This window comes from Solea solea, chromosome 13, assembly GCF_958295425.1.
Source record: "Solea solea chromosome 13, fSolSol10.1, whole genome shotgun sequence".
In the NCBI taxonomy this organism is placed as follows: Eukaryota; Metazoa; Chordata; class Actinopteri; order Pleuronectiformes; family Soleidae; genus Solea; species Solea solea.
In genome coordinates, this window is record NC_081146.1 from 27,456,833 (window position 1) to 27,473,157 (window position 16,325).

The window sequence follows — 16,325 nt, forward strand, 5'->3', positions numbered from 1 at the left end:
GGCGGTTATGAGTTTGACGTTCGCTGCCTACAATTCCCACAATGCGTTGCACCGGGAAAGGGAAGTAAACACACAGTCAGCTGACTCGGGTTGATGACTGATGAGTAGTTTCGTGTAAAGTTAGCTGTTGGGTCACTTTAACTCCACGTAGTGTTTATTTGTTTCTTATTTAAACGCGCGACTGAGTGAGTGAGTGAGTGAGTGAGTGAGTGAGTGAGTGAGTGAGTAAGTGAGTGAGTGAGCGAGTGAGTGAGTGAGGAGACATGTTACGACCGAAGGCCTTAACGCAGGTTCTCAGCCAAGCCAACACAAACGGAGTCCAGAGCACACTGTGAGTACAGCTAACAGGCTAACAGCGGGCTAACAGCGGGCTAACAGCGGGCTAACAGCGGGCTAACAGCGGGCTAACAGCGGGCTAACAGCGGGCTAACAGCGGGCTAACAGCGGGCTAACAGCGGGCTAACAGCGGGCTAACCGCGGCTAACAGCGGGCTAACGGCATGCTAACGAGATGATAAGTGACGGGAGATCATTTGTTTTCTGACCATGAAAGTGTGTGTTTTATATCTGTTAGAGCTTTTATTTACAGTTAGAAACATCTCGTCTGCTTCTTATCACCGTATCTCCTGAGCGAAGTGACTCCGGCGTTCGTAACCCTGAGAATTAAACTGTTTGTGTCAGTATATACTATATCATTTTAAAGCAATTACATTTGATATGTGAGCTGAAAAAGTTGGTGTTAATATGTCTCAGGAGCACAAAAATGACATTTACAGATTACTCAACATCAAAAGTAAAATGTTGTCACGTGCCAGTCACCAAATTTCCTCGAAAACAAATGGTCTCCTGATGCTAAAAGAGAAAAAAAGATGAAAGTCTGTGTATGAAATATTAAATGCCAAAACGGGCCTTACTAAATCCATATATATTTTTTTTTTTTTAATTCAATGGAGACAATGCAGTTTAATATAATTCCAAGTTATTTGTGCTGCTTATTATTTGTATTTACTAATATTTATTTGCTTATTCACGGGGACGCTCTCTTACGTGGCTGCTAGAAAACACAAGGATAAATATAGTCAATAGTTAAAAATGAAATCTACATTAGCTGAAGTCTCGATCTTTTGGTGTCACTTGACAAACTGCTCACTCTCGTGCACTAAATTCCAGAGACAACAGCTGTGATTTGACATGACAGCACACAGGTGGTGTTGATCCACTCCTGCCTCCATCAGAGAATTCTAATGTGTTATTATGTGACTTCTTTACATGGAGGTAAAAATGCTGTTTTTCTCTATGGGCTTTGGTGTGGGAGACAAGTACGTTATAATCTTCACTTCCCAGTGAGAAAAGGTCATCTAACGGCAAGATAAAAGGGTCAAAACATAGTCACTGAATATCATAAAGTCAAACTTTAGTTTGTTTTTCCACATGTTTGTGATGGCTGCCGTGTCTCGAGCTGGTTCCTGGTGGAGCAGCGCTGACTACGTGTCAAAACCTCATACAACTGCATGTCCGAAAATTTGATTTAATTGTGTTGATACAATAAAACAGATAAGGTCTGAATAAACAGCCTCGATGTAGTAATTACGGTCGGTTTACGTCAGGCATTTATCACGTTGGCAGGATGTGATGTAGGATAACTGCATGTCTGTGGTATAATCTAACACCTCCCTTCATCATCATCATCATCATCATCATCATCATCATCTCAGGCTCCTGAATAATGAAGGCTCACTGCTGGCCTACTCTGGGTATGGAGACACTGACGCACGAGTGACAGCCGCCATCGCAAGCAACATCTGGGCGGCCTACGACAAGAACGGCCACCAGGCCTTCAACGAAGACAAACTCAAATTCATCCTGATGGATTGTATGGTGAGTGTACGTCAGTGGATGTTCTGCTCAGGTGTATAATGAGTAATAATGAGTAATAATGAGTAAACCTCTCTCATTCAGGAGGGAAGAGTGGCCATCACACGTGTAGCAAACCTCCTGCTGTGTATGTATGCCAAAGAGACGGTGGGCTTTGGAATGCTTAAAGCCAAGGTGAGTGAAGTCACTCTTTGATTTACTCACCAACCATCACTGTTACATTACATTAGTGCCTGTGATCTTCACTATATACATTACACATTTGTACGTTCATTAGTAACATAGCACATCAGTTTAAAGGGATCGTTTTTGTGTGGTTGGAGGAGTTACTGATACATAGTTAACGCTCACTGAACTAAAGACTCACCTCAAGAATATGTCACCATATCTATATTAGCTTTATAATTCAATTATCTTTTCCTGTTACTTATTATTCTTATTATTTATATACTGTATTGTTAAATCATTTATTCAGTTCTGGAGTAAGTTAAGTTTTTCTGACGTTTGTAAAACACTCGGTCTTTCTCACCATGATACATAGATATACAGCCAATAGATTGTATTTGTTTAAGCAGCTAAAATCTTAACATTCACAGTCAAAACGAGGTTTTTGCTGTGTGTGTCTGTCTGTCTGTCTGTCTGTCTGTCTGACTGACATTCATGTTGTGTTTGTCATGTTGACAGGCAGAAGCACTGGTGCAGTACCTGGAGGAACCATTGACCCAAGTGGCCGCATCATAGTGAGGACGTGTGTCACTTCAGTCTGCCTGGAAGTTAAATGAAAAGCATCATGTGATCCTACAACTCATCAACTGTGTGTGTGTGTGCGCGCGTGTGTGCGTGCGCGTGTGTGTGTGTGACTACGCAGCATATTTATAATCATGTTATTGAGACTAACGACTTGTGTCTTTTTTAACTGTTTGTTGTCACGTATGAGTTAGTAAAATGTTGGTAAAGCTACTGAAATGATTCCACTGTCGTCTTGGCTCACATTTGCAGTTTGGAATCATATAAATGGACTTAAAGGGCTAGTTTGAGTCTTTGAAGTGTGGGAGACTGAGCAGTTTATAAACTTCAGTTTCAAGTTGGAAAAGGCTGATGACTTACACTGACATGTGCCAGTGCCTGATACAACCTCACTTCAATCACCTGAACTGTCACATTAAATGACGTCTAATCTTATCTTCAGTCTCAGAGCTGTCAAATAAACTCTTCTTTGAATTCAGATTCACTCTGCGTCTGTTCTTTTGTGGTTCTGTTGTGTACTGTGTGTTTGTGATTATACACGTGTGGATTTTAGTTAAGTGTGAAAGAAGCGGTTTGTATGAAAATGACCTTGTGTTCTTTTCTGTTGCTAATGCTAGTTTATTTATTTATTAACCTTAATGACAGATTAGAAGATTCTTATATCTTGTAATAGTTACCCATTTTCAAAGAGGTAACATTGGACTAATTAAACATTAAATTAATTAAATTAGAATGTGACATAGTTTCATCATGTGTACATATATATATGTATATATATATATATACATATATATATGTATATATATTACATCTATATCGTGACATGAGACAAGATAGGCTCTTAGAATTTCGATAAATTAGTCATATTGTGATAAAGTATCTGGTTTTGTATGTTGTATTCAGAATCACATGTATTACATGGAATAAATTGTGAAAGTGTAAATAATTGTATATAAGAAATTATTATGTAAGACAATTTGAAAATGTGTCACTTAACACTTTTTTCTGTGTTAAGTGACAATCATGATTGTTATAGCAGAATTTGGCCATATTTAATAACTGTATTTAAAGACCATGTAATAAAGTGTATTTGCAGTGTATTGTCACTGTTAGAGCCATTTTTTGGTTTATGTGATTGTTTATTTTATGTAATACCTAGAAGCCACAGTAGGTGGCGCTCGGTACTGTGGGGTGCAGGAAATGACTAAATAGAATCGCAGGGAAACGTGTGCGCCATTTGTTTTCCATTTGCATTTAAGTCGCAGAGTTAATGTTAGTGTGCGCACGTGTGACGTGTTTCATTCATTCATTCATCAACTACGACCAAGTCACCAGTGCAGCAGCTCCTCAGTGGCTTAGGTTCGTGTTGTTGTTTTTATTTTGTTAAAAACAAGTCACTATAGTCACTCATGGAGAGTCAAGGAGAGTTTATATTATAGCACAAACATCTCAAAACGTTGTATATCCTTATATATATAGAGAGAGAGAGAGAGAGCGAGAGTATATCAAGATATAGACTAAAAATATCCACATTTTATTTTTAAGCGATGCCCAGCCTTACAGAAATATTGATTTGATTTATATCATGATTTATTTCGATATCAAAAAAAGAATATCATGATGAGATTTTCAGAATAATTAAAGTTGGAGTTAAATACATAAATGTGTAATTAATTAAAATACCAATTAATTGTATATATTTTTTTATATTTAAAAAAAAAACCATGTAATTACTTCACTATATAATTCATTATTGATTATCACATATTTATATAGTGCCGTAACATGGCTGCGTAAGACAGAAACAGCGTGACAGTGACAGTTTCATGTGCTTTTATTCAGAACATCACAGAATTATTCCAGTGAGTTATATTCTGTCCACCAGGAGGCAGCTGACAGTCTCCTCCTCGCTCTACCTGGGAGTCGCATTACCTGTTCAACCAGCCTTGCTGCACTTGCGTTGCTAAGACACACCTCCACCTGAGCTTTACCACTCCCTGGCACAGCCCTCCACCCCTCCCCCCTTTCCTGAGAAACAACCTGGATACACATGTCTTGTTCAAACAAGCCACTTTTGTGTTCTGCTCAGATAGGGAAAGGCCGGTGAAGGGCACAGAGCTGGTGAGTGACGTTCATATTTCAGTTTCCCTGTAGCCTCTTGCCCTCCTGAAGTCCGAGAATCCGAGAGGCAGCTCAGTATTTGACGTGAGTCAGTGTCACCTTACCTTCAGCCCGGGAACACTGGAGACACTGAATGGACAGATCATGGGTTCAGATGAGGCCTACAACTTTGTCTTTAAGGGTGAGTTTGCTTGTTTTTCTGAGGGTTCAAAAGTCTGTTGCGTTGTCCTTGAAATGACACTTCCGTTGTTTATTATTAACTCGGTAATCAGACTTTCAGAAAGTGATTGTGGTTGAAGGTACAGTCGTGGTGTTATTGATCAATAACCTGATCAGAAGTGATTTTAGAGAAGGACACACTGTTTACAGCCTCACTGTAGCATCTGTAGCATCACAGAAGGACTTGACCAATCACAGGCTCTTCATACGAGGCTCTTTGGTGGAATGACTCTGACGGTTGACAAGTCGAACGATGCAAACACATCCTGGACTCGCCACTGTGAGTGACACCAGCTGATAGCAGTGCACAAACACTTCAAGTTAAACAACTAAATGTGTGACTAAAGTGACTGGAGTGTTATTTGTAGTAAATCTTATGAAACACGTGACATCACGAGTTCAGAGACAATGTTCTGTTTCCTGGTAGAAACTCTCTCTACCAAGCTGCTCACATTCAGACGTTGCCGTTGCTTCTTTATACTTTTGATCCGTCGCATCACAGCGACCTGCACGGACACGACACTTCTTGTCTTGTATTTTTGACGCAAGCTTGGACGATGAAAGCCGACGGCTAAATGGAAATGCAGTAGCTGGTGTTTAACCAGAGAGGGCACACAGTTTTATCACTACATGTATAATTTCAATACTTTGCACCTGGATCAGCAAATGACATTGTTAGGATTTCACGTTAGCCTCTTTGGTAACTGATAACTGAGACAGATCTTTGCTTGGTCTTTAACTCTGCGTCGTGACACCAGGGGAGAACAATGCTGCAGGTATTCTTTACCCACTCCTAAAGGTCATGAAAACAAAAACTCAAGGAAACTGCGATCCTCGCTGCAAAGCGTCACGCTCGTCCCAGCTTTCCCAGAAAAACCAGTCTGCCATGGAGCATGATGGCCTCTTGTCCCAAATCGCCATGGAAACCCAGGGTCATTGTTTGCATAAGAAGTTACACAGTAGTGGAAGAAGGGAGGAGGGAAACAGACATTCTTACCTGACTGCTGGAAAAACAGACAAAACGTGTCAAACATTCACGACTCTCCGGTTAAACACAAGGATTCCGAGCGTTCCATGTAAACTGGGACAGATTATGAAGCAGTGGGAGCTACTATGTGTTTCTGTCAGGCAACAATGAGACAACAATAATAATAATAATAATAATGATAATACTAAATGCATGGATGGATGGATAATAATAATGATAATAATATACATATAACATAATGTTATTTGACTCAGGGTCACAGCAAGACATCAGAGGTGGATAACACAGCCTTGAGCCTCAGCACGTCACCGTTGTTTTGTACCTGCTCGGGCAAGGTTCCAAACAAGCCGAGCTGATCCTGTGAGTGACGTCATCAGACTGCTGGCCACTGATTGGCCAGAGTGTCGCCCCCAAACAATGTCCAACTGTTAAAAAGACGTAACAATCCTAAAAATGTGGGTTAATCTCCACAGATGAGCAGGGAAATGTCTAAAATCTCAATATTTATCAGTGGAGTCTGTTGTATTTAGCGACAGTGCTGACGATCACAGACCTGTCGCTGAGTTTCAGTCCGGTGACCGTGTCAGACCGAGTCTGGGCTCCGTGTGCGTGTGCGTGTGTGTGTGCGTAAATCGATGTCAGTGGCGCAGTGGTGACTCCGCCCACGTTGAGTAGGCACTATTTTGTAGAAAACCAACCAAACCATGTAGAGGTGAAGAGCGAGCTGGGAACATGTAGTGGAAACACGGCTTAAAGACATCCCATAATAACCAGTGTTGTGTCATTATATCAGGTGTGAATGACACAGGGAGCCTATTAAGACATATATCCCATAATAGAACCAGTGTCACGAGGCTTCAGGGAGCCATTTAAATATCAGGGTGAATAATGTAGTAGTAAAAATATCAGGATAATAGCACAGAGGGTTTCAGGGCCCCCTGAGCCCCTGAGGCCTCGGGCCCCTGGGATCCGTTGTTGCCTGTATGCAGATGAGTTACAGTGGAAGAGTCAGTCAGAGAGCCCCGTCTCTCGCTCTCTCTGTGAACTGCCCTGTGATCAGTTCAAGTGTTGTCGTCGTCAAGCTTGTCAACTGGAACGGTGACATCACTCCCAGTTCCCAGTTCCTATGTAAATGGAGCAGTAGTTGTGAGTCCGTTATAGATCTGTCTGTCTGTCTGTCTGTCTGTCTGATCAAATGATTGACATTATGCTATGAGGTTATTATGGTTTTATTGATCAATGCTGAAGAGTGCATCTTATCAGCACACATACAGTACAACCACTGTTTGTGTTTTTTTATTAACAAAGTCATTTAATCTGAAGTACATTCATGGTTTCATCAACCAACCTTTGCTTAAGAAAAGTCTTCATGAGGTCAATTTCATTCATTATTGATTATCTTTCTGTCAAATGATGTGATGAAAGTTCACTATTTCTGTGTCAGTCTCCTGCATTCATGCCTTCACCAGATAACTAAGTCACCACTGTAGATAGAAATGAATGGATATTCATTCTACTTTTATTAATATTTGGAGTATTTCCTTATATTCAAATTCTAATTTATTGTCATTTTTCTTTTAATTTAGAAATCTTCTCTTCATTTCTTTCCTTACATGCATCAAATTCCCTTCACTTGCACTTGAATGGTCACACGTGCAGCACTTATGCACTTATGCAGCCTCACATTTACTGTTTCATAGCAATAAAACTGAGATAAGCGCATTTAAAATATAAAAAAAAAACTTTATCTTCCATCTCGCATTAAAGTTCAACTCATAAACAAAAAATACACCTGTTAATATCTTAAAAAAAAACCTGCTCAATCTCCACCAAAAAAAAAAAGATATATCAAATGTGTTGTTTAGTGATTCAGGTCAATGAAAGTCTCTGTTCACATGATGAAGAACAGACATATTTTCTGCAGCACTGACTTAACCCATCCCTTTAAATCCATAGTTGAAGTGTCATAAGACGTTGGATTATTTGTCCGTGTAACTGCTCCTGTGTTTTCACATCTGTGCCAATGAAACCAAGCCTTCTTTCCCGTTGTGAGTCAGCTGTAACAAGTCAATCCAAACAAAAGTCACAGCAGTGGAACAAAGGAGTCGTCTGTGACGTCTCTCGTCCCCTTTACTCACTCACTCACTGCAACCAGTTCCACGTCGTTACACAGCGTTTTATTGGCTTTAACTTCTTTTTACTTTTGAACTGAAAACATTTCATTTGTTTGTAATTGAACTGACAAATGTCAAAGGAAATAGAATAACAATACTTTACTATCACACATTTATTCAATTGTAATCAGTGATTTGTGTGACTTCTCGAGTGCTGCATGCATTATCTTTAAAGGTGCAGTACGTAAGTTAGTAATTAGTGTCATTTAATTACGAGGCTGCAGATTGTAATGAACACTCCTCTCACTTCAAAACAAGTCAATAAAACAGCACAAAGTAATCGTGTCCTCTGTAAAACAAGTATGGGCTTATTTTGGGGAATCGTCATTTGGTGATAAGGTATCTGTGATGACTGGTCCTGTTGCATTAGTAATGATCATATTTATTATATTATATAAATGAGCAAAATACAGTAAATATTAGGGATTGATTTAAAAAAATGCAAAATTATATTTTTAAGAAAGTCACTTAATGACACTTCTTTCATTTGAAGCCTCATTATTTGTGTTATAGCAGAATTTATAGTCAATTTCATTCTTTCTAACACATGTAAATATCCTCCATTAAACATAAAAAGCCAAAGAAATAAACCAGGTATCATCTGAACAGTAGATATTTGATATTACAGTGAATTGTCACAGAGAAACGACCTGTGTGCAGCTTTACATCCACATATACACACTATTATGAGCCAGTCTTATAGAAATGACTAGAAAGATTAAGATTCACACGACCATTCAGCATTGGAAGGGTGTGGTTGTGTTTCTCCAACAGGATTCTACTGTGGTAGCTGAGTCTAAGTCAGACAGGTTAGTTTATGGGGCAAAACAAATATGATGACACACCGAGACTAAAAGCTTCATTTATGATGTGCTGTAACTGACTGATGAAGTGGGCGGGGCCTGCTTAAATGAGATGTCTCCTTTTTCTTTAACATACTGGCTTTAGTTTGCTGTAGTTTGTCGTGTCTGTCTGACTGTCTGTCTGTCTGTCTGTCTGTCTGTCTGTCTGTCTGTCTGTCGTGTCTGTCTGACTGACTGTCTGTCTGTCTGTCTGTCTGTCTGTCTGACTGTCTGACTGACTGTCTGTCTGACTGTCTGACTGACTGTCTGTCTGTCTGACTGACTGTCTGTCTGACTGACTGTCTGGCTGTCTGTCTGTCTGTGTTCCCCCTCAGTGGTTCTGATTGGTGAGTCTGGCGTGGGGAAGAGCAACCTTCTGTCCCGCTTCACCAAAAACGAGTTCAATCATGACACTCGCACCACCATCGGGGTGGAGTTCAGCACACGGACGGTGCAGCTCAACACCTTCACTATTAAGGCGCAGATCTGGGACACAGCAGGACTGGAGCGGTACCGGGCCATCACATCTGCGTGAGTCATAGAGAAACTCTCCTCCTCATTGAAAAGATCTTAATAATATGTTCCTCATTTCATTTCACTACAAAGTCTTTTTGGCAGGAAATTAAAATGCTCACTCTCCTGCACCAAAGTTCACAGAGAAAATCTCTTTTAAGTTTATGTGACTGAGGTAAATGTAAAGAAAGGATGTGATACACCAGAGTTACCCACTCATGGAGGCAGCACTAGATCAACTACTCCTGCACGCTGGGCTTTAAAATGACTTGTGGTGGATTTGTGAAATGGACTTTGGTGTGGGAGAGTGAGCAGTCTGCAAACCAACACCAAAGGTACATTTGCATAAAGAATTCACAGAACACAGAAGTCACAAATGTTTGATGTGATGTAATAATGTAAAATGGCTGATTAACTTAACGTCAGTAACATCACCGTAACCAAAACACGCAGCAAAAATAGTCATTATCATGTTATTTAATGCACAAAGTTGCTGTTGCTGCCATTTATATACTGTAAAAAGTGGGTCCATCAAAGAAAGGTTGGTGGTTAGAAAGGTTAGGTGCAGATAACTGAACACAGGTGAGACACGTGAGGGTGGGGCCAGACGTAAAACGAAAGGAAGTGAAATATCCAGATGCTGTAAAGTCGCTTAAAAATATGTAGAAATGAGTAGAAAATGACTTTTCCAGTTTATAGATTCATGGTTATGTTGAAACAATGAAACAGCAGATCTTATTTTTCCTGTTTTTCCATCCCTGGTATTCTCACGTCTGTGGTGCATTAAAAATGCTTCACCTATAATTCAGAGGTGCATGGGAAAGGGAAACAGAGAGAGTTATGATCAAAAGCACAGTGTATGTTTCAGCTTGAGGCCTCACAGACACAGACCAGGAGTTCTGAGCTCTGGACTGAACATGAAGCTGCAGCTGGTTAGCTCCCTTTAGCATCATGTTTGAAAAGAATGGCTCTGTCCAAAGATAACATCACCGTCCAGCTCCTCTACAGCTCACTTTGTTGGATTTAATCAAAACCTTCAAGTGGCTCTTTGCAACACAGTGCTCTCACTCTCAGGCTCCGACAGACTTTCCCAGACTTTCCTCACAGTCCCAGTGTGGCCCTTTCAACAATCCTGGGTGCTTTCCAATTGGATGCTGATTTGAATAGATTATCATGTGCTGTGAGGGGTTAACAGACATGTTATCAGAGTCTTCTCCATTTCAAACTGTAAGTATTGTTGTCATGTGTTTGATACGACTGACCAGTGATTGGAGCGTGAGCAGAACCCTGTAATAACCAATCAGAGCCAGGTGACCAGGAAACAGACGTTTACGTGCTTTTGTTTAGAATCCTAACTCATGTTCAACTCACTTCAATAGAACCTGATGTTGATTGAGGAAAATAAGCTACAGCACACAGTGGACATATGTATATATATATATATATATATATATATATATATATATATATATATATATACATATATATACATATACACATACACAAACACAAACACATATATATACATACTTCTCCACACAGGTACTACAGAGGAGCTGTCGGGGCCCTGCTGGTCTATGACATCACCAAACACCTGACCTATGAGAGCGTGGAGCGCTGGCTGAAGGAGCTGTACGAACACGCCGACCCTCACATCGTGGTCATGCTGGTGGGCAACAAGACTGACCTGGAGTCAGAGCGATCGGTGCCCACAGAGGAGGCCAAAGACTTTGCAGGTACAAACTCAGAATTCATGATACTGTTACAGAGTTTACTGTAGGGCTCAGTTTCTTTCAACAGCAATCAATGGATTACAGCAGTGACACATTAGCAAGTGCAATCAGTAACTTCTGGATCAAAATAACTCACTGATTTGTCTCATTCAGAAAAGAAAGGGATTTTGTTTCTGGAAACCTCCGCCTTGAACTCCAGCAATGTGGAAGAAGCGTTCAACAGTGTCCTCACAGGTAGTTGATTTTTTCATTTAATGTTTTCTCTGCTTTTGTGGATCCTTTAAGTCATATCTTAATATCTTTCCTTTCTTATTTTTCCCTCTCCTTTCATCATATACATATATATATATATATATATATGTAAGTACTGTATATACCCAGTCTTGTCCCAGTCTTGTCACAAATGATGTGATTTGGGTCATAATAGTTTCTTTTAAAAGTGTGGGTTCCCATATAGAGAGTATGTGAAACCCTGGTAGAGAACACAGTGGCACACTTGCTCTTAAAGGGATATGTCAGGGTTTTTTGAAGTGACATTGACACATAAATGTGTAAGTGCTGGAGGGCACCAGAAAAAACACTTAAGACACTTAACAAAAGTGTGCTTAGGTCTCCAGTATTGTAATATGTTTGCTGCTTCTGTGACTGAAAACTAAACCGCTCACTGCCCCACACCAAAGTCCATCTATCCACATGATAGATTTCACACAATAAGACATTTGAACTAACTGATACACAACAGCATACATTTATGACAACATAAATATGTGTATTTTATTTTCTAAAATTAACAACTAAAATGAAAAAAAAGTCCATTTATCTTAGTAGACTTACCAATAAAACAAAATGGGAAATTAAAACAGGTATTTTACTTCTTCCTGTCAAACCCTGGGAACACTGTAGCATTTTTCCGATGCTGACACACATGTAAGTGGATAATAACACGTGTCAATGTCTCGATCAGAGATCCATAAGAAGGTGAGCAGTAAGGAAGTGGTCCGAGGCTCCATCAGTGCCGTGACCCTGAACGGCTCCAAAGAGGAGACTACAGAGGAGAGCAAACCCTGCTGCCGGAACATCTGATCACACCTTCATCCTGGAGCAGGACGCAGCAGCCATGGATACCAACATGAATGGTCCTAGTGATGCCACTTTCACATGACTGACAGTTTGTACAAGCTGAATGTTGGCATGATGCGTTCAAGTGATGACGGATTTATGTGAATATACAAGACAGCACACTCTCAATGAAAACATGGCTGCCAGACGGGGAACACGGATCAGCTGAATTTATCCATCTAACAAAAGGCTCCACTGATAAAGATCTTTGCCCACTGGTACAGTGAGATACCTTCAAACAGAAGGTTGAGGGTTTGATTCCTGATGTGTTTGATGTGTCCTTGGGCAAGACACTTAAACCCTGTGCTGCACTGGCAGCATGCGACTTTTCTAATTTGAGACTGAAGTTAACGTCGCTTTATAAACCTGTAAATCTGTAAATCCCTGCACCAAACTCCATTGACTTTATTTATCACAGCACGCAGGTGTTGTTGATCTACTGCTGCCTCCATCAGTGAGTTCAAATGTTTCCTTTTGTTATTTTGGTGTTTAAGATCTAGATTCACTTAAGCAACATAAACTTAACATTTCTTTCTACGGACAATTTGTGCAGTTTTAGTCAGTGAGCCTTTTGATAAGAGGATGAAATCTGTTCTTCCATGTTTTCACTGAGAGTGTCCAGAGTGTTCAAAGTCACTGTCATCATTTCATCCCGTCAACAGTTTGGTTCATGGCAGATGTTTGAATCCCTGACTGAGTCGGTTAGAGCTGATGATCTGTGTTTGTGTAGAAAGAGCAGCTAACACAAACACCTCCACACACACACAAACACAACAAGATCAGTTTCTGTGGTGAGCTCCAGCCTCTGGGAAATATTAAATGATTGTTTTATTGTTTTCTGAGTAAAAACTAATCTGCCATGGTCTGTATCTGAAGTCCTTCCAAAGTCTCAAAACCTTACAGGAGACTCCAACATCATAATATGTGAAGATGCATATTTAAAAAAGACCGACTTATCCTATTGATGTCACCTGGCCTTGTCTGAATGATGCATCTAATCACAGGATATCAGCTGCTTCACTCCATGTCTGAAAAAAGCAAAATCTTCCCTAATCACAACATCAGACTTTAGGCTCTTTTTTTGAAATTTAAAAAAAGGTGAAATTGTATTTTCTTGATATGTTTTAAGTGGTTTTATTGACTCATTAATTCCTAAATATTGTTTCAGGGGCTGTTCCACAATCACGTTTTATTGAGGGAAATAACAACTGTGTTGCTCAAGGCCATTTACATTATTGTGTGTGTGTTTTTTTTTTACTCTATGATCTATTTTAATGAATACAATGATTTATCTATATAATAAACATGGTGAATTTGTTCATTTACATGCATATATTTACCATATTTCAAGACCTGCCTCTTGTAATCTAATTCATCTAGCTTCTTGTGGTTTATTTCAAATGTTAAAGTAGTTTGTTTTTGTTTTTTTTTACATGTGGGTGAAGTTTATAAACTAACCTAAAAAACTAAATCTCCCAAACCAAAGTCCATAGAGAAAATGTGTATTTTTAGCTCGCTGGGACGCAGGAGAACGACCTGTCTCATACTTCTTTAGGTTAGTTTGTATCACTTCTAGTTAAATGCAAATGACATATTTGAGAATAACACATTTGTTGTTGGTTCAACAACTCCCATGTGCTATGATGTAAAATTGCTGATTTTCTCTACTGGCTTTGGTGTGGTGGTGCAAGTGATTTACAGTGTGACACAACAAAGGTTATTTAATGACATGAAAAAGCATTTTAGAATGAAGCAGCCATGGTTTCAGTCACAAGTGTGTGTGTGTGTGTGTGTGTGTGTGTGACTGTCCCTTTAAAGAGCTTTTAAATCGACGTTGCTCCTGTTAGCTGAAGGGAGGGCCACTTTCGGTGACTGATGAACATCACGGCCTTCTACCTGCAGTTCAGCTTTTTGTCCAAAAAGGAGTGTTTGATTAATAATAAAATGATTTGTTGTGTTTACTCCCTTCTTGTTTTGGAATCTCACACACACACACACACACACACACACACACCAGAGAAGCATGTGTAAAAATAAATATGTATAATACTATATACTATAATACTTGTTGTGTTACGTGATATAAGCACTCAATCATATACCACGGGTCAGTGTTTAGCTTTTTCTGCTGTGATAGAATGACAAACACATGATCACTCATGAACATACACTGTAGACAATATTTTACAGCTGCAGTCTCTAAACAATAATAGACAAATAAAAGTCTCTGACCAGAACAATAATAGCAAATATATCACTCTGGTTAGCAATTCAATACAGTAATTGGGTTTAATTTCAAAATCCTACTGTCACAAATCATATGAGCGGATATTTTGCCAATATGTTTAGCTGACTTTCTTTTTCCCTCGTGTGATAAATAAAACAGTTTAATAACAACAAAATAACTTGAAATAAACTTTTACTGACAAGCACATATGGTCTGTTTCATGCATTTTGTGTCTGCACTGCAATGCACTCCTCAGTTTTAAATAAAAAATGTCAATTTTGCTGCCACACATCTGGTTCAGATCCTGGCTCGAGCTCTGGTTCAGATCCTGGCTCGAGCTCTGGTTCAGATCCTGGCTCGAGCTCTGGTTCAGATCCTGGCTCTTCCTGTGTGTGTGGGTTCTCTCTGGGAACACATGCAGATCAGGTTAAATCAGGGGTCTCAAACTCAAATGACCTGGGAGCCACATGAGCTTCAAGTCTCGGTCCTCAAGGTTGAGACTGTGTGGACAAAAACAACTGTCTGATGATATGATCTTAAAATGATGTCACAATTCAATCATTTGACACAAAAAAACACTTTAATGGTGAAAGATTAATCTAGAAATATCAAAACACAAGTGACAGGCTGCATGGAATCGACTGAGGGGCCCCGAGTTTGCGAGAGCTACTCTAAATTGACCTTTGGCTCTGCTATTGTCAAATAAGTATTAGAATGAAAAGTTTTGGCAGAAGTTTTATTAAATTTTTGAGAACAAAACTGTGTAAACTTTCATAAATAATAAGCAGTGAGTGCTTGGCTGATTAATTAAATAGCATTTGAACGATAAATGAATAATTGATTAATCAGCCTACCTCTCAGTTTCTGTGGTTTCGTGGATGGTGATGAACTTTGATATTATCATTAAAGACCACTGTTGACCTTTGTATCTTTAATGATTCTTTGATAGACAGACATGTGCTAGACTGCGATCCTGTAACTGCTGGCGTTACTTTCCTGAATAAACAGAGACACTCTCCAGTATCTCATACTTCGTGGAACCAAGTTACTACATTTGTGGTGATGAGGATGTTTTTTTTCCAGCCCATTCTAGCTTATGTCTGTCTGTCTATCACAGCTATGATAATGATCAACAGTACAAAGGTCAACAGTGGCCTTTAATGAAATATCAAAGGTTCACCACAGTTTTCAAACAATGGGCGTGATTGAGTTTTCTCTGTTGCTGCCCTGATCTCTGGAACAGTCTCCCGTCACACATGAGTCCCGTCTCTTATGCTTCTGACATTTTACTGTACATATTAAATATTGTTTTTAATCACAATGCAGTCTATGAGTGTGCTGCTATGAGTCTGCCTTGTCAAACCTGTTGTTTTCATCAAGCAAAACTCTACTTTTCCTCAGTAATCAGCTAACTAACTTAACTAACTTAACTAACTAACTAACTTAACTAACCTCAGGCCTCACGTTTTTTTATTTATTATTTTTATTTTTTAAACTTTTTATTCAAGAATAGGAACATACAGACATTTATCCATAAGGATATACAGTTTAATACAAAGTGCAAATGAGTAATACACGAACCTCAGGCTTCGCGTTACCTGTTGTGGACAGGGACTGCTGACGTCATCAAAATTAACCTCCACCAGCCCCAGTTATGATTGACAGCAATGCGGACCAATCACGTGGCCGCCTGTAACAGGTGTCCCTGCGCGTGTGACCAGTAAGAGCGCAGAGTGGGCGGGGCTACGGAGTTTGGCGTGACGTCGCA

At 39.6% G+C, this 16,325-nt stretch overlaps 2 protein-coding genes and 1 long non-coding RNA gene across 3 annotated transcripts; 2 read left to right on the forward strand and 1 right to left on the reverse strand.

Moving 5' to 3' along the window:
• Positions 1 to 68: 68 nt before the first annotated feature.
• lamtor2 (late endosomal/lysosomal adaptor, MAPK and MTOR activator 2) lies at positions 69 to 3,101 on the forward strand. The gene is made up of 4 exons (XM_058647918.1): positions 69 to 331; positions 1,715 to 1,877; positions 1,959 to 2,048; positions 2,559 to 3,101. Exons 1-4 carry the CDS (start codon positions 264 to 266, stop codon positions 2,613 to 2,615), a joined length of 378 nt encoding a protein of 125 aa, XP_058503901.1. The 5' UTR covers positions 69 to 263; the 3' UTR covers positions 2,616 to 3,101.
• Positions 3,102 to 4,639: 1,538 nt separating this feature from the next.
• rab25b (RAB25, member RAS oncogene family b) lies at positions 4,640 to 13,701 on the forward strand. The gene is made up of 5 exons (XM_058647300.1): positions 4,640 to 4,923; positions 9,301 to 9,496; positions 11,021 to 11,214; positions 11,365 to 11,445; positions 12,176 to 13,701. The coding sequence occupies exons 1-5, from the start codon at positions 4,887 to 4,889 to the stop codon at positions 12,292 to 12,294; spliced, it is 627 nt and encodes a 208-aa protein (XP_058503283.1). The 5' UTR covers positions 4,640 to 4,886; the 3' UTR covers positions 12,295 to 13,701.
• Positions 13,702 to 14,736: 1,035 nt separating this feature from the next.
• LOC131471064 (uncharacterized) lies at positions 14,737 to 16,295 on the reverse strand. The gene is made up of 2 exons (XR_009241972.1): positions 16,156 to 16,295; positions 14,737 to 14,962 (listed from the first exon to the last, which is right to left on the reverse strand). It is a non-coding gene; the product is annotated as an uncharacterized LOC131471064 (long non-coding RNA).
• Positions 16,296 to 16,325: the final 30 nt, after the last annotated feature.

Coding starts and splice junctions, on each gene's coding strand:
- lamtor2 (XM_058647918.1), top strand. CDS start 264: ATGTTACGACCGAAGGCCTTAACGCAGGTTCTCAGCCAAGCCAACACA. Junction 332..1,714: donor AACGGAGTCCAGAGCACACT/GTGAGTACAGCT, acceptor TCATCATCTCAG/GCTCCTGAATAATGAAGGCT. Junction 2,049..2,558: donor TTGGAATGCTTAAAGCCAAG/GTGAGTGAAGTC, acceptor TCATGTTGACAG/GCAGAAGCACTGGTGCAGTA.
- rab25b (XM_058647300.1), top strand. CDS start 4,887: ATGGGTTCAGATGAGGCCTACAACTTTGTCTTTAAGG. Junction 4,924..9,300: donor CTACAACTTTGTCTTTAAGG/GTGAGTTTGCTT, acceptor GTTCCCCCTCAG/TGGTTCTGATTGGTGAGTCT. Junction 9,497..11,020: donor TACCGGGCCATCACATCTGC/GTGAGTCATAGA, acceptor TTCTCCACACAG/GTACTACAGAGGAGCTGTCG.